The sequence below is a fragment of the Paramacrobiotus metropolitanus genome, unplaced genomic scaffold, assembly GCF_019649055.1.
Source record: "Paramacrobiotus metropolitanus isolate TYO unplaced genomic scaffold, Prichtersi_v1.0 Parri_scaffold0000029, whole genome shotgun sequence".
NCBI lineage: Eukaryota > Metazoa > Tardigrada > Eutardigrada > Parachela > Macrobiotidae > Paramacrobiotus > Paramacrobiotus metropolitanus.
Genome location: NW_026570249.1, coordinates 502,249 through 517,347, shown reverse-complemented (window position 1 = coordinate 517,347; position 15,099 = coordinate 502,249). Strand labels below are relative to the sequence as shown.

Below are 15,099 nucleotides of genomic sequence, written 5' to 3'. Positions count from 1 at the left end.
CAATCGCTGCATATTAATGGCTACAGTTATTCAGTTAACAGGTACACTGCATGACCGATGGATAAAACAGAAACTGTAATAAGCACTTTTCTAGCATAGTACTGGGGTATTGTAAATACGAGTATTACAGCGGTATTATAGCCAGACGCATTTGTAACTGCTGCGCTGCTATCGAAATTACGTACTTCAGTAATCAGTACTTCGTACTAATCACAGAAAACGATTATTACGAGCACAACTCTAGCATTATTGTAAATGCACATTTTTCAATTAAACGTCGACATGAATACATACGAATACCGGTGGAAGCGGACCAAATTAAAGCGGTACTTTATCATTCAATCATCTTACAAAATCAGCTCGGGCAAGTACAAGTACTAGTCGTACGTACTGCACATTATAGAACTATTGTGATGTACGTATGTGGAGCGAGTACTGTACTTGTACGTGAGTGATTGTGCACTATTTTCCGAGCGCTGGAGCTCTCAGTAAAAGGAATCGTGGAAGTACAAATACTTTGTATAAAAATCAAAACAAAAAAGGTTAGTGAGCCTGTAAGTGTGGTTTGCAGTTACCCAAGTTAAGACTTTTATTTGGTGTGAACTGCTGTAGTTTTGGCAGCTTATTGATAACTGTTTTGCCATCTCTGCTGACTAAATTCAGTTGATCGTCTGATTTCCTGGGTTCGCTTCGTTCCAGCTGTAAATTCTGAAATGAAGGTTCTGGACGACGAAGAATTACGGACAGTCCACCAGGATCTCGCCAACTACTTTCCAAAATCGTTGCAGGTAGTGGCAATACTAGTATGTCAGCTAAATTTGCTGAAACACATGTTGCATTTTCATAAGTATATCGCATGCTTCCACAGTTCGACCTAACTTCATCGTGGACAAGCACATCAATAAGTGCAGTCTGTAACCTTCTGCAGTAGAATACTTCGATTCTTGCGTCTACGTAGCTTGTGACTAGATACTTTTATACTAAGTCTTAAGAACTTATTTATCTCATTCTGGCTTAAGAGTTGAAAGCGTTATGTACAACTGCGATTCAAATGACACCTGCGCCGGTGTTTCTTCGTAGATGCACTACATGATTGGGAATCGGATACGCAAGGAACCTGACTGGCCCGGAACGGAGTTTGTTGTGGATGATTTTCCGAATTACACCGTTGTCATTCGCCGGCCTATCGCAGGCTCTAAAGTAAGCTTCAGGCGTTTCAACACATCATTCGTTTACTAAATTATCTGATCTGACCAAATTTTCTTTATTTGATAGCACATTTATTTTGCTTAAAATTTTTATAAAGGATGCGCTTTCGAATGCATCTTATGTGTATTCCGAAACTTTATTCACATTGTAGGATTACGTGCCCTGGCCCCGCACGGCAAGTGTTCTAATATTCTGCAAGGATGTCCAGAAGCTGGAGAGCTTTTTACTGGCGAATGGCTGCGTCGACTATTCAGAACCTGTAACGTTTTTCGGTATGTTTTGAGGCTTAAGCCTTGGGAGGCTTAATTGGTAAACGTTGAATACCATATCGAACAGTTATAAAGGTGGACATTGTGCCTTATTTCGACAATTATCGCTACGTTTTATGTGTTAATAACAGCTGTGACCGTTTTACAGGTATATCACGGAATGATGTCTATCCAGTAGTCATAGAGCTGTCCAAAAAACTTGGGACAGTCGATGAACAAGATCCTCCAGACTGGGGAAACATGTTTTTACTCCACCCGGAACATTTAGTCAAAACGTGCGTATAATATTAACTTGAATATAAATACTACCGAGTATCACTTCTGCACATAATTAGAATTACCGTACCGCGGTACCAACGTTATCTTACTCTTGCAATAAATCACTCGCTATGCGCACGCGTTTGATTTATTTTTAACTTCGATTATCTTATCTTTCGAGAACAGTCTGGCTTTGCATTTTATATAAAAGCGGTCGTATTTGAAAAGGCCTTCCTATTTCGTAGGCCGATACCGGAGGGCTTCCGGTTGGGTGAATTGCGCGAAGAGCACGCTGAACAGTTGAATGAAGAATGGCGGTACAGCGGCGGACAAGCAGTACCATTTTTCAAACAGATCCTCAAAGCCGGCTATCCCACCAGTGGTGTCTTTACGGAGGATGGCCAGTTGGTGGCGTATATCCTAAACCTACCTGACGGCTGCATGGGTCACGGATACGTGCAGCCCGAATACCGGAATAAGGGGCTGTTTCAAGTGGTCAACTACGACTTGGCGACGAAGATTATCGCGAGGGGGAATCGCACCGCCTGGGCTTATGTTATGAAATGGAATACGGTCTCGCAGAATGCCTACCGGAAGTTGGGAGCAAAGCTGGTGGATGATCGAGAGTTTTGTGTGGACTGGGTACATTATCATCCAAAGCATGATAATAAAAAGTGAAATACGTTTAGGAAGATACGGCGTCCGCTGCGGCATTTTCTGATATTGGATTTGTGATTGATTTTTTTTATTAACCATTCCCTCGTACTTGCTCAACCATTAACCTATGAAAGAAGACAATAATTTGAGTCACCTGACATATAACTGCGCGAATAAAAAGAAGTTAAGTATAAAAAAGGTATATCTGTACTCGTAGAAAGAATAGAGGAGTTCCAATGAGAAATTAAATTTTTTTAGTCAGCTCCGCTAATACCAAAAAAGTCAGCGTTTAATATGAATAATATAGATATCTGTAATAGTCGTAATAATAATCAGTGTTGCAAATGCAAAAATTGAACCTGGCCGGCCACGCATCACGATTGTTTCTATACAAAATACAAATACGCGGTGTGTTGTTCCCACGCCTTTTCGACTCAGAATCGACCTTTTTCGGTGTGCAATCATTCCATCGAACCCGTTAATATCGAGAAATACAGCTTGTCTACTTCATTGATGGATGATGATAGCAAATAACAACGATCCACTGATTACGTACTAAATAAATCATCAACAGGTATTACTAGTAAGTGCTTCTATCTGCACGCAATATTTGTTCTGCTATAAAGCATCTACAGAACGACATTAAATTGTGTGCATCAGTTTAGATAAGTAAAATTGGACTAGTTTCTGCTGGTATACGCAGCAGTCGTGCGAAACGTTTTCTTGCAATATACTTGCATGACTGACAATGAAAGTGAAAGTCATCGAGGATCAGCCGAAACGAAACCAATTTGTTTCGTTATTGTAAGAACAAATTGAACATTTTTGTATACATTGTAGTTTAGATTAATGTTTGGCAGTTGGCGGTATATTCATTCGAATATATCGAGAAAAACCTTTCCTCACCGCCTGTGTCAAGTGCCGATAGGGAATCCATTTGAATCGTTCTTTGGCGCTCCGTTCGTCGTGCAATTTTCATCATGAAGGTTCTAAATGATGACGAATTACAAATAGTCCACACCGATCTTACTAACCACTTCCCGAAGTCACTGCAAGTAAGGTACAAAGCTGACACATGTTGCACTGACAGCAAGCTACGTAAAAGTGTTCATTCTGTAAAAAAGTTGATTCATATTACTGTGGAAATGGGGAATATTTTTGTTGTAGCCTGTAAGGGAGTGTTTTATTAATTTTTTACAGTTTCTACACAATTACTTGTCTATATAATTACTTATCTAATTAAGTTTTTTGACTTAAGCTTCTCATGCAGTGAAGATTTGACGATAACCCGGCGAATGCGTTTTTGCTCGTAGATGCATTACATGATTGGGAATCGGATACGCAAGGAACCGGACTGGCCCGGAACGGAGTTTGTTGTGGATGGTTATCCAAATTACTCGGTTATCATCCGCCGACCTGTTGCAGGCTCCCAAGTAAATTTCCGAAATTGTTGCGTGGGATATACCGTTTCTCAAAAAATATTCGAAATGAAATTGTGCTTTTGAATCTACTGGTAGTCAATGGTCGTGGTTTTGATAAGTTTCTGTCAGCGAATTTTAATGGTTGCGCAAAACCGCATTTCGATGCAACTTTCACAATTGATCATTATGTATATGAATTTTAGGACTACGTTCCTTGGCCCCAGTTTCCAACCGTTTTGATATTCTGCAAGGATGTTCAGAATCTAGAACGCTTCCTGTGCATAGAAGGCTGCATCGATTTTTCGAAACCAGTCAACTTTTTCGGTACGTATAATCTTTACATGAAGCACAGCTTGTACAGCTGTGGCTCAACGCATTAATACCATATCGTTAAGCAATTACTTTAACTTGTAATTAAGTATGTGCAATATCCTTGCCGACATTACCATTTACCACGTAAAAGCCATATCTGATAAAAATTTTATAGGTGTCTCGCGGCACGATGTATTCCCAGTAGTCACCGAGGTTTGCAAAAAGTTTGGAACATGCGAAGATGAGGACCCTTCAGACTGGGCAAATATGTTTCTGCTCCATCCGGACCATTTAGTCCAAAAGTATGCACTGTTCATAATTGCAAACTGACGCAGCTGATATTGACCTCTGATGATTAGAATTGATAAATGTTCATAATTCGATTATCTTAACTTCCACGTTTAGTCTGCCATTATTTCTCGATAACGAGCCGTAATTGTACGTGTGTGTCTGCTTCGTAGACCCGTGCCAGAGGGCTTCCGGTTGAGCGAACTGCGCGACGAGAACATCGAACAACTGAACCGGGAATGGCATTACAGCGGTGGACAAGGCGTTCCGTTTTTTAAACAGTTGCTCAAAGCCGGTTACCCCACCAGCGGTGCCTTTACGGAGGATGGCCAGCTGGTCGCGTATATTCTGAATCTGCCGGATGGCTGCATGGGCCACGGATATGTGCTGCCGGAATTTCGAAACAAGGGATTGTATCAAGTGGTCAATTACGACCTGGCGGCGAAGATTGTCGCCAGGGGAAATCGCACTGCGTGGGCGTATGTCATGAAGTCGAACTTGGTATCACGAAACGCATACCGGAAGGTGGGAGCGCAGATGGTGAATGACGAGGTGTTCCGTGTGGACTGGATACATTATCGTCCCAAGCAAGACAGTGGAAATTGAAACGCGATGCAATTTGCATCAGGCTGCTGGCTAATACTGCTGAATACAGGTGTACGCAGGGACGTATTTTGGTTTTTGACTTGATAATTTAATTGAGCATTCCTTTTTAAGCGATCACATTTACCCGTTGTGACAAACACTCTGAAGATGACGGATATTTTGCAAATCATATTTGTAACAATACATCCCATAAACAAATAAAATGGGCGTTTTTGAAATGACAAAGAAACTGAGCACAATGCTTGTAGGCACCCAAAACAAATACCGGTATGAACACACGTGTAGATGCACACATAATGTACGTACAGTGCGACGCATAGTTCAGTCGCGTAATAATACATGGCCGTTTGCGTAGTAAATTGGCTCTTTTTCCACTAATACAAAGAGGGTTGACATTGCCAAAAGGTTGTCTTGTTTATCGAAAAGCTGGATATGCCGGTATCCTAGAAAAAATGTTTTTGTTGACCATCAATACTGAACACCCTGCCGTATTACTCCCCAGTCAGTGAAAGCACAACATTTTAGAGGGCAAACTTTGCGTTCTACTGTAATGCTGCTAATTGTAATTAAGTAACATCGCTATATTGTACACGAGTAAGTTATTAATGTGATAAAAATGTAGTTACATATTCGTATTGTGGGAAATGCAGTAGAATATGCAACTGAATACATATACACAATCTGTATATATATGTACTGAATTTATATATGCATTTCATAATTAATTAGTTATTATTCAAGTGTGCGCGTCGGAAATCTTACCTTCTTTCATGCTCATAACCGGAATAATGCAATGTGCAATAAATACATCCGATCCGAAGCTTGCCTTGTCTTTCAGTTTAAAGCGTATAACCGCATCTTCCGGCTCATAAAGTAAGAACTTGAATGCTTTGTTCCATGTAGGACCAAATCCTAAAAAACAATGAAGTAAGCAAAGCAACCGGAGTGGTTGCAACTTTTCGCAGGTTAAAATTAAAACGAAGGCTTGCAAATATCACATATGATACATCACACTAGAATCAGGAACAGAATATACGAGTAAGTACGAGTACGTAAAAATGTCAGAATTTTGTTTTAAATTTGAACCTTAGCAAAACTTTTTAACAAACCATTGAAAAATTGTTAATAATTTGGATTTATTGTCTCTTTGTACGCACCGTTGTTTGCGACAAAGTCTGTCTGTTCTTTTGAACAGTCCCGTGGATCGCCGAGTAATTTTATTTGCACGTAAGGATCTGTGATGCTCTTCCAGTCTTTACCTTCCGCTTTAGGCAAATGCTGGGCGCTGATGACGGTTATGCTTAGCTTTAATATACGAATAGGCGGTGCATTGTTCCCAGGGCCTTTCCACTCAGAATCGGCTTTCTGCAGGAATTGTTTCTGATGCAATAAATAATTCTGGAATCCTAAAGGTAAAATAAACCGGATAAAAGCTTAAATCACGCGCCATCAGTCAGCAAAGGAACGTTTGATACTAATGTGTTTCAGGAATGACTTTTCAGCGCTCTCACCTGTAAAGCTTAGCTGATCAGTTAAGCGAAGCAGTTCACCGGGTTCAAACATTTGGACAATTTTTTTGCACTCATCATTACTACATCGCTGTTCTTTTTGAGAATCTTTAAGGAATGCCCGCAGATGATGTAGAGTCCAAACTTTATGTCCGTGTTTAACCAGTTCATCAAGCCCTTCGACCACAGGAAATGCAGCAATTCTGGTAATAACAGCAAACAGAAACAATCGTTAATTTTTTTGAAATTACCAAATAATCAAGACTTCAATTTGTAATACTAAGCAAACTTAAATACCGGTGCACGAGCATTACGTATACAGATTGGGTTCTGTCGGGTTTGAAATAATTCTAAGCTAGTGTGTACAATGTACAATAGATATACTGCAACATGTCTATGCACTTTTTTCAGTTTATTGCGGGTTATCATGATGAATTTTCACTTTTTTCAGTTTATTGCGGGTTATCATGATTCTGTTTTCATTTACTTCATGAAAACGTCCTTTAAATCTTTCCGATCTGTTAAAAGTCGGTAAAACTTGTGAAATCCATCCCGATCCAAAAGCGCCACACCCGGAGATTCAGTGTAAATGGCGGTTGCGCCGGCAGCCTGAAATTCGTCCAGTTTCACTGTTTCGCTTGTTATCAGAATTAATATTACCGCATGGTTAGACATCAGCGGCGCAGCGATAAGAAATACTTACCATAAAGAATTTCAGTGTGGTTTCCCGAGAAACTTGCTTATTTAGATAGCCAACTAACTTCACACATTCTTCGAAACCTAAATGTCCATCACCCGAAGTATCGGCCAGGCGGAAGCATTTTCTCAGAAACCTAACCATAACGTAATTCATTATGGAGTATGTAAAAATTAACTGAAATACGCGATGTCTGAAACGATACTTTTTAAGGCGATTTTCGTATATTTCGCTGGGATCCTCTTTTATCAAACGTTGAACGATATTCGTCCATGCTGCACAAATTTCTCTGTTTTCGGCCACCAGGTCGAGCGTTGTTCCGAAGGTCAGAAGAAATGAAAAACAGCAGTCTTCGCGATATGTGGCAGCAAATTTCTTGTCTTCAGCACACGACTGGAAAACATCCGTTCTGTATCCAGAGCATACATCCTTAATATCGCTCATATCAACTGAAAAAGCACACTCCAGAAGTTATTTTTAAATTAAACATCTTGTCATAAGTAGCTAATAAATGAAAGAGTAATCTGTTAGCCCTTACTTATAGTAGCTTTGCTTTTTGCAAGAGGATATCGATAAGGGCCATCGTCTCTGTAGTAGATCATTTCGTAATCAGAGGACAAGTAAAATGTCCGAGAATCAGCTCTCTTGTTGGATGAAATTATCCATAAGCTGCATCCGTGTAACAGTATGGAGGCAGACTTGTCAACTAAAGAAAAAATAGACGTTTGCATTTATTATTAGCCATGACATGGATAATGTGTATACTTAGGTGCGTGCTTAACGATATATCGCGGTACTTGTCACACTTACATTCCCTTTTCTCCTGGATCCGCCGGGCTTCTTCCGCTTCCGCCGCTTTTTTTTGCGAGAGCATCATTTGTGATGTTTTTAAATGGTTCCATAAAATATTTTTGAACAACCGCTACTTTAATTATAGTCTGAACTCTGAGGACAAAAAAGCTTGAGCAGTAAGGAGAATACCAAAGCGTACTGTGAGCGCACTGTATTACGAATTATGTTTCCAGTTCACGACAATTCTTTAAATTCCAAACGCAATGAGCAAGCGATGACGTTTCTTGATAAGTAATACAATGTCGGCTTTGCAGGAAGCCTGATAACAAAATTAAACACTGAAAATCTGCACGTTGTATTCAGTAGGCAAATCGAAAACGCAGTTTGCAGTTGATAAGATTAAATGAAAATTAATTACTTGCATATTTTCAGTAAGTACAGAGTGGTGTAATGGTGGTCTTCGCTTGAACTATTGTCACATTTATGTGAAGTCACTATTACAGAGCTTATGTGATTTTCTTCTCTATGCAACTGTATATGAGCTAGCAGCTCCATCCCATTTTTGTAAAAGTAATTATTCTGATCGTACTATGCCTGGGTATAAATGGACTGTTACATATACCGACACAAATGTATTAAATTAACCTTTCAAAAAAGCGTCCCAGCAACCTAAACTGAAATTTTCCAGCAGTTGAATGATTTTTAATGCTCTTGATTTGAAAACGCCAGAAATGTGTTTGGATTTTAATTTACTTTGAATAAAGGAAGTCACAAATTTTGTGCTAATACGAAATACATGAAGTTATGGAGATTCTGAATCGTTTAATGCCTAACAAAATGCATTAAAGGAACTACAATACATACTCAAGACCTACGCTTGCTACGTGGAAAAACTTGCCACCGTTAGCTACCCTACTTTGTATATATAACACTGCATATCTTATTTAAAAACTGGTATATTCTGGATATTAGTGCAAGTGTAAATCTCCCGCGACAAAGTGCACACAGAACGATATATCCATACTTTGTACAAATATTACGTATCTATGTATGTGCCTACGAAACACCGATCTTGTGAACGGCTGCAGTTTAAGACTGCTGTAAAAAATATCGTTTTCAGTATAAACCATAACCACAACTGTCTATACGTAGTTACGTAATGTTCCAGCATAATCCGATGCTTTATGCTAATTTTCGATAGTTTTGCGTACGTTAATCCTTCCCAAAGTGTGTTATACAAAGTACCAGCTTGCCGCTCTAATAAGATTCTGAATTTTTGTTACACCATCGAAACTATGACATCACGTATATTATTCATGTAGCGAATGCGTCAATTGAGATAAACTGCGTCAAGCAAATATCACTATACACGTAGTAATACATAATTTTTGTTAAAATATCCACAGTTTCACCGAAACCAGATCAGTTGAACGTGGGATTCACCACCTTCCCCATAAACATAATACTGTCGGTGGGCGTGTGCCTTATAAGGAACAGGAACGGCCGATCGGCTCGGAATACCGGCGGTACATCCGGTTTAATGGGCGCACTGAGCAGCATAATCTGGACACCGGTAGCGGCAGCCGCTTCGGTGCCTTTCTCGTCCACCTCTGCAATAAACCGAAAAACACCACATAATTATATGCATAAAAATTGCCGCATAATCGGCAGTATTGCCCAGAAGAATGCGCTTACCGACAAATACTTTCTGTACCACACGCGACACGCGTAGATCGCGCCGGCTACTGATTCCGCTCAGATCAGCATTATCACCCAACGCCGCCCGGATGCCCATCGACATAAGGTTAAAGGTGAGATCATAGTTGCGCTCCAAGCGGAACTTGGGCAGGAACAGATTGACCTTTTGACGGAAGAGCTGGCGCAGACCGCCGCTCAGTGACGTCGGATTCAGTGCGCCTTCGAGATTGGTTATAGTAGATCCTGCACGCGGTAGTATAACAACCATGGTCATTTCGCCCTTCTTATACGGGATCTCGATCATTTGGGCGTTGAGTTCTTCGCTGTCGGTGTAGAAGAATTCTCCCTCGGTGTGCATGAGATCCACTTCCGGTTGCTGATTGGTTGGCGTGAAAAAGGGCTGCCGGGAGGTCTTCGTGGCGTCGAAGGGCTTCTCCCAATCGGCTTTGAAATACACGGCGTTGACGAGGACTAATTTGGTGTCGGGCCCGACACTCCCCGCGGGGAAGAGTTCGGTGATTTTGTTGTTGGTTTTGCTGCTGGCGAAGGTGTTGACTTGTTGGCGGGCCGTTTCCGGTTCGGTCTGAAAACTGACCGGCTGGACATCGGCGGCAAAGTTCATCTGGATAGCGCTGACGAAGTCCGCTAAGATGTCATACGATTTCTCCACGAACATTCCGTTGGCGGAGTTCAGAACATAATTCTCCGAAGCCGTATTGATGGAGCGGAATTTTTTGGCGAAATCCTGCGTGGCCGTGCCGGCATCGGTGGCGATTCCCAAGACTTGCCCGATCTCGGAACGCGTTCCCTCCCGCGCACCCACATACGTCATGGAAAGCGCCGCATCCGCGGAAAACGGGGACAGTGCAATATTCTGATCGAAATTGGTGGTATTGGCTACATTTTTAAAAAAGGCCACGGGAAAAGCCCCGACATTCTCCGGCCGGCTGAGATCGTCCATCTGGGCGTTGAACATGGCCAGCGTTAAACATAGTATGAAAGAAATTATTCCAATGCTACTGATCATGTTGTCAACTGAATATGCTACCTAGTAGTTTAGTTAGTCACATTTAACGGGGTAATAAAGCACAAATAAACTTTTAACGATAGATGACGCTTATCGGATGTATGCCAATCTATATATACAGGTGGAGGGTGATAAGCTAACGTGTTATATGCCGGTATTCACAATTACGGGGGGATTCGTACAAATGGCACACGGTAGAAGGTGTGAAGTGCTTGTACAAATAGAAGTAATGCTTGGCATGTGCTGCCAGCCGGAAGTATATCGTAGCACATTTTGGAGAGCAGTTTTAGCGCGCCGGTTGACTCCGCGTTTGGAGGTTGACCATCCAAATTGCTCGTAATGTGTTTACGCTGTAAAAACAATACCGAATGTGTGACAAACAGATTGTTAAGCCGGGGCTTTTCGCTGAACAGCTGTTGAGAGAATTGGTTAAGTCTATTTGCTTGATTTATAGCTCATGGCTAAGCTGACTGCAAAGTGCAAACTGGTATCTGGGATTTTACCGCCGTATCTATGTAAATCCGCGCTGGTATTGTATGCAAATCTCTGGATGGTGTTTTGTATGTAAATGTTTTGCTGTGGCATGTGAAAGAGCAGATGCGTTGGTATTAGGTAGTGTACTAATTCGCACAATTAGCTGTCCTTTATTTGGGACAAATTTGCTGTTCGTTTTCAAGAAATGCATTTGATATACGCCGGTAAAGGTACTACCTGCAGTATAAAGTAGATCTATCCACAATTATTTTGTAAAATAAGCATTTTAGTATTGTTTGTATTCTAAACATGTGCAATTTTTTTCGGTTTTGCAAATATAAATGCGTTTCCGGTAAGTTTAGCAGTACAAATATATAATATCATACCGGCTTTATAAGCTCACAAGGGTTTCGTAATATTGTTATACTTTGACCTTTATTTGTAAGCTGTACTTCAGAGGTTTCCTTTGTTTGTTTTGCTGTCTATTATTTTCTTAGTCTTTGCGGCATTTGTGTATGGTTGCCGGTAGTAGAGCAGTCAACAAAAACTAGCGGAAGAAATACGTGTGTAAGACGGTACGTGGAAGGACGGTAAATGCAAATGAACACGCTACAATGCTGTTTATTGTATAACGCTCTCCAGCATGATTTGCACTTTTTACCTGAATACGAGGAATACACGGCGATACGTGTGTACCGCGGCATTCTTATACTGCTGAGTATGAAATATACCGCATACACGTTTCCGGTTGGAATTCTTTGTTTCCGCTAAAACGTGCAGTATCTTTTCGCGCACCGAATTTGACACATCAGGCGGCCTGCGGCAATCAAGTTTTTCGCCTACCCACTAAACCTCATAAAAAACCTCGAGCCTGTGGTGTGGCGACCCATTGATAAACAAAATAGTGTCAAACTTGTTCGCGTAACATTGTCGACGATATTGTGCCCAGCTCTGATTAACGGTTTATTAATTTCTGCTCTACTTCCTGATTCAAATTAAAATTGTTACACGAGGAATTTGTTTTGATGTCGTGTATAGTTTTATCGATTTGCAACATGTATCACATAAATCTTACATATTCTTTATTGACTTTTGTGGCATTCGGATTATTATGTTTGCAAAACTCTGTACATTCTGCGCCTGTAAACAGTAAGTGACTATTCTTTGAAATTTTATTGCGCATCGTTAAACGTGCATTTTTTTCTAACTGCTAAAATGCTTACAAACAGTTCTGCTGTACCTAGGGTACGTGGATCGGCATAGTGTTTTCTTAATTTAAAATTCAATGCAATTAATCTATAAAGTCTTTGTACTTAGGTTATAATTGTAATAAATTGCGAAAGTAGTTCATTTACAGTTTTATAATTTTTTCCAGTTATCTCGCGACTCTTACGTTAAACTTTGCGTCACTTGCTACAAATCGGTTAATTTAAGCTTGCTTTTGATTTTAACAGTCTTTAGCCAATAGATCTACGGCAGGCGCCCTGCTCTACTTCTTCATTAAATTTAATAGCAAAAGCTATTGCAATATGATTTCCGCATCAACCTTTATACCAGAATTTATTCGTTAATATATTTCCTTGGACCGTTCTGGTTTTAATTTCATTCCTCGCACAAGCATTTGACATTAATCTTAATAAAAACCATGTTTCATACGCACATTGTTTGTTTAAAACAGTGAAAGTTAACGGTTAATCGTTTGCCGGCGTCATATTTTTATGCACTAATTAGCGTCTGATAACTGTAGATCTTACTTTCATGTTCGCTTTGGCAATAATTTATGCGAAGATCTACGAATCCTTGTGCAAGTGTTTATGTAACGTCGACTTACGAACTCGTCACGCGCTATATATTCATTTCACAATCTTGTAAGCGTTTATGCGAAAAGCATTTGCACATGTTTACCTTAAACTTGCATTCAGGAAATGACATGTAAGGCTTTTTCCTTAAAGAAAACGTTCACGAGGCCTCGAGGTAAATTAGCCGGGTATGGGATTAATTTGGTTAATAACTCGAATGTCAGAGTACACTGTATGATTTTAAACTTGCTACTTACGACTACTTTGGAACGTAAACGCATTGGTAAAATTGTGCGTGCGTTTTACAAGTAAGCGGCGATTGCCAGCGAAATAAAAATCGTTTTAAATTAGTATTGTATGTGTTGACAGCTATGGACTTCATTCAAGGTGTATGCAGTTTTATTACATTTTGGATGTTGATAATTTAGGTAGTATCTAAACTAAAAATTCAGACAAGCAATTCTAAATTAAGTCCGCAGCAAATTTACTACAGTTACGAAGCTGCGTGCTGCAGTAACTTTTTATGAACATGTGTAAAGTATACTCTTATAATATTACGTAGATGTGTCACCAGTGTATACAGCTGACTTGTATTAACTGGAGATATCAGCTTTTTACTGTGCAAGGCCCGGTATTTCACCAGTTGTGCAGTCGGGGTTCTGGTCAGGAGCATATGAATTTATTGCAATTTTACTTAATTTTTATTATAAACAGTGATTTGTGAATTGAAAAGTGCGCTACACATTTTATATCTGTATGCGACAACACATAGAAATTATTGCTTGTAATGGTACGCGTATTTGTGCGATTTACTTTGAAGAGGTAAAGAGAATAATCATCTAGCTGAGAGCATAACTTTATTTGCCGCATAAGAACTAAAAAGGTGAAAGTCTCCACACCTATCACGTAACACATTATTATTCGTCTCGGAACTATATATAGTGCAGACAATATAGTTTGCTTTGTCCAGTAAAAACGTCAGTAGTAATTCACTTACTACTAACGTCATCCCTAATCAGTGACGCTTTTCAGGTTCAAAAGGAGATGCTACGGTACCGGTATCCGGTTCAAATTCGGATGTGGATTCCAGCGGAACCGATCAGCTGACCCGTGAATCACGCCAACTACAGGGCTTCGGCTTCGGTCAGATGTTCTCCGCACCTATGATGCAAATGTCACAGAGCAGTGGAATGAGTCGGATGAGGTCCAGCTTTGCATCTTTTTCTCCCATGATGCAGTCATCAAATATGGATGACCTTTCCTCCAGCCAGGAACAGAGCAGCTCCGGCAGTGTGCAGAAAATGCAGCCGCTAACCTTTTGAATCTAATACCGACACATTCAAGTCCGATTGAATCAGAGTTTGATTCGGCACTCGTACTTGATTGTATGTGATATGTCATGAGATGTTGAAAGCTGGGTTACGTGCATTTCTGTTTTCCATACATGCGCAGTAGCTTTTACATCACATATCCTAATTCCTACTTTGAAAGTATTTCCTGCAGGTTTTCCACGTGCTTTCGCTGTGTAGCGTGCTGTTTTTTATGTCACTATTACCGTCATGCAGAACATGCATTCAAGTTCTTGACCATAGAATTATTATTTTCGGTGGTTGTTCAGTATATGGCACTAAACTGGAGAATACATGACAGTTCCCTGTACGTATTAATCTGTGTGTTCTGCTCAAACGGATGGTGAGTGTTTTTTCTGTTTCCTTACCCGTTGACCATTAGTCATTTGGCTAATATAAAGTGCAAAATGATTACATTATGAACTAAAATGTGAACTGAAACTGATTTTTTGAGCAGCTGGATCACCTAATAGAAAAAAAGCTAACAAAATGGAGCGATAAAATGCGCGTTCGATAATTTGGATTTTGAGCGACTCTGAAGGAAAAATAAAAACAATTATCTCGGTTTCGAGGGTCTTCGCACGTACTGCAAAAAATCAGAATTTTTAACTGTGTGCGTAAGTGATTTAGTTAACAAAAACATCTAAACTGCAGTAACGCCGCATACGTACACTGCCCTTAAAATGTATTTCCGGTCCATATTAAAAGTTTCGTTTGAAGTACAATGTTAATACA

General features: G+C 40.1%; 4 protein-coding genes across 6 annotated transcripts; 2 read left to right on the top strand and 2 right to left on the bottom strand.

Annotated features, from left to right (window-relative positions):
• The first annotated feature begins 475 nt into the window (after positions 1–475).
• On the top strand, positions 476–2,610 carry LOC129588404 (glycine N-acyltransferase-like protein 3). The gene is made up of 6 exons (XM_055482600.1): positions 476–542; positions 700–788; positions 1,081–1,200; positions 1,361–1,481; positions 1,627–1,753; positions 1,982–2,610. Exons 2-6 carry the CDS (start codon positions 714–716, stop codon positions 2,412–2,414), a joined length of 876 nt encoding a protein of 291 aa, XP_055338575.1. The 5' UTR covers positions 476–542; positions 700–713; the 3' UTR covers positions 2,415–2,610.
• Positions 2,611–3,040: 430 nt separating this feature from the next.
• Positions 3,041–5,232, top strand: LOC129588343 (glycine N-acyltransferase-like protein 2). 3 transcript variants are annotated; one of them, XM_055482522.1, is made up of 6 exons: positions 3,041–3,197; positions 3,254–3,448; positions 3,707–3,826; positions 4,018–4,138; positions 4,302–4,428; positions 4,588–5,232. In XM_055482522.1, the coding sequence occupies exons 2-6, from the start codon at positions 3,374–3,376 to the stop codon at positions 5,018–5,020; spliced, it is 876 nt and encodes a 291-aa protein (XP_055338497.1). In that variant the 5' UTR covers positions 3,041–3,197; positions 3,254–3,373; the 3' UTR covers positions 5,021–5,232. The 3 variants fall into 3 exon arrangements, with proteins under 3 accessions (XP_055338497.1, XP_055338496.1, XP_055338498.1); XM_055482521.1 differs by having other exon boundaries at positions 3,041–3,448; XM_055482523.1 differs by having other exon boundaries at positions 3,041–3,453.
• On the bottom strand, positions 5,093–8,246 carry LOC129588342 (1-phosphatidylinositol 4,5-bisphosphate phosphodiesterase eta-2-like). The gene is made up of 9 exons (XM_055482520.1): positions 8,036–8,246; positions 7,764–7,931; positions 7,431–7,674; positions 7,232–7,361; positions 7,016–7,137; positions 6,532–6,731; positions 6,178–6,426; positions 5,783–5,932; positions 5,093–5,463 (listed from the first exon to the last, which is right to left on the bottom strand). Exons 1-9 carry the CDS (start codon positions 8,100–8,102, stop codon positions 5,342–5,344), a joined length of 1,452 nt encoding a protein of 483 aa, XP_055338495.1. The 5' UTR covers positions 8,103–8,246; the 3' UTR covers positions 5,093–5,341.
• A 962-nt stretch (positions 8,247–9,208) lies between these two features.
• On the bottom strand, positions 9,209–10,928 carry LOC129588383 (serpin B6-like). Its single transcript, XM_055482575.1, has 2 exons — positions 9,713–10,928; positions 9,209–9,627 (listed from the first exon to the last, which is right to left on the bottom strand). Exons 1-2 carry the CDS (start codon positions 10,740–10,742, stop codon positions 9,440–9,442), a joined length of 1,218 nt encoding a protein of 405 aa, XP_055338550.1. The 5' UTR covers positions 10,743–10,928; the 3' UTR covers positions 9,209–9,439.
• Positions 10,929–15,099: the final 4,171 nt, after the last annotated feature.

Bases quoted from the DNA above. Each gene is read 5' to 3' on its own strand.
- LOC129588404 (XM_055482600.1), top strand. From the start codon at position 714: ATGAAGGTTCTGGACGACGAAGAATTACGGACAGTCCACCAGGATCTC. The intron at 789-1,080 runs GTAGTGGCAATA...GTTTCTTCGTAG, and splicing joins ACTTTCCAAAATCGTTGCAG to ATGCACTACATGATTGGGAA. The intron at 1,482-1,626 runs GTATGTTTTGAG...ACCGTTTTACAG, and splicing joins AGAACCTGTAACGTTTTTCG to GTATATCACGGAATGATGTC.
- LOC129588343 (XM_055482522.1), top strand. From the start codon at position 3,374: ATGAAGGTTCTAAATGATGACGAATTACAAATAGTCCACACCGATCTT. The intron at 3,827-4,017 runs GTAAATTTCCGA...TATGAATTTTAG, and splicing joins GACCTGTTGCAGGCTCCCAA to GACTACGTTCCTTGGCCCCA. The intron at 4,139-4,301 runs GTACGTATAATC...AAAATTTTATAG, and splicing joins GAAACCAGTCAACTTTTTCG to GTGTCTCGCGGCACGATGTA.
- LOC129588342 (XM_055482520.1), bottom strand. From the start codon at position 8,102: ATGATGCTCTCGCAAAAAAAAGCGGCGGAAGCGGAAGAAGCCCGGCGG. The intron at 7,362-7,430 runs GTATCGTTTCAG...CGTTATGGTTAG, and splicing joins TACGAAAATCGCCTTAAAAA to GTTTCTGAGAAAATGCTTCC. The intron at 7,138-7,231 runs GTAAGTATTTCT...GACGAATTTCAG, and splicing joins CCACACTGAAATTCTTTATG to GCTGCCGGCGCAACCGCCAT.
- LOC129588383 (XM_055482575.1), bottom strand. From the start codon at position 10,742: ATGATCAGTAGCATTGGAATAATTTCTTTCATACTATGTTTAACGCTG. The intron at 9,628-9,712 runs GTAAGCGCATTC...GGTTTATTGCAG, and splicing joins GGTACAGAAAGTATTTGTCG to AGGTGGACGAGAAAGGCACC.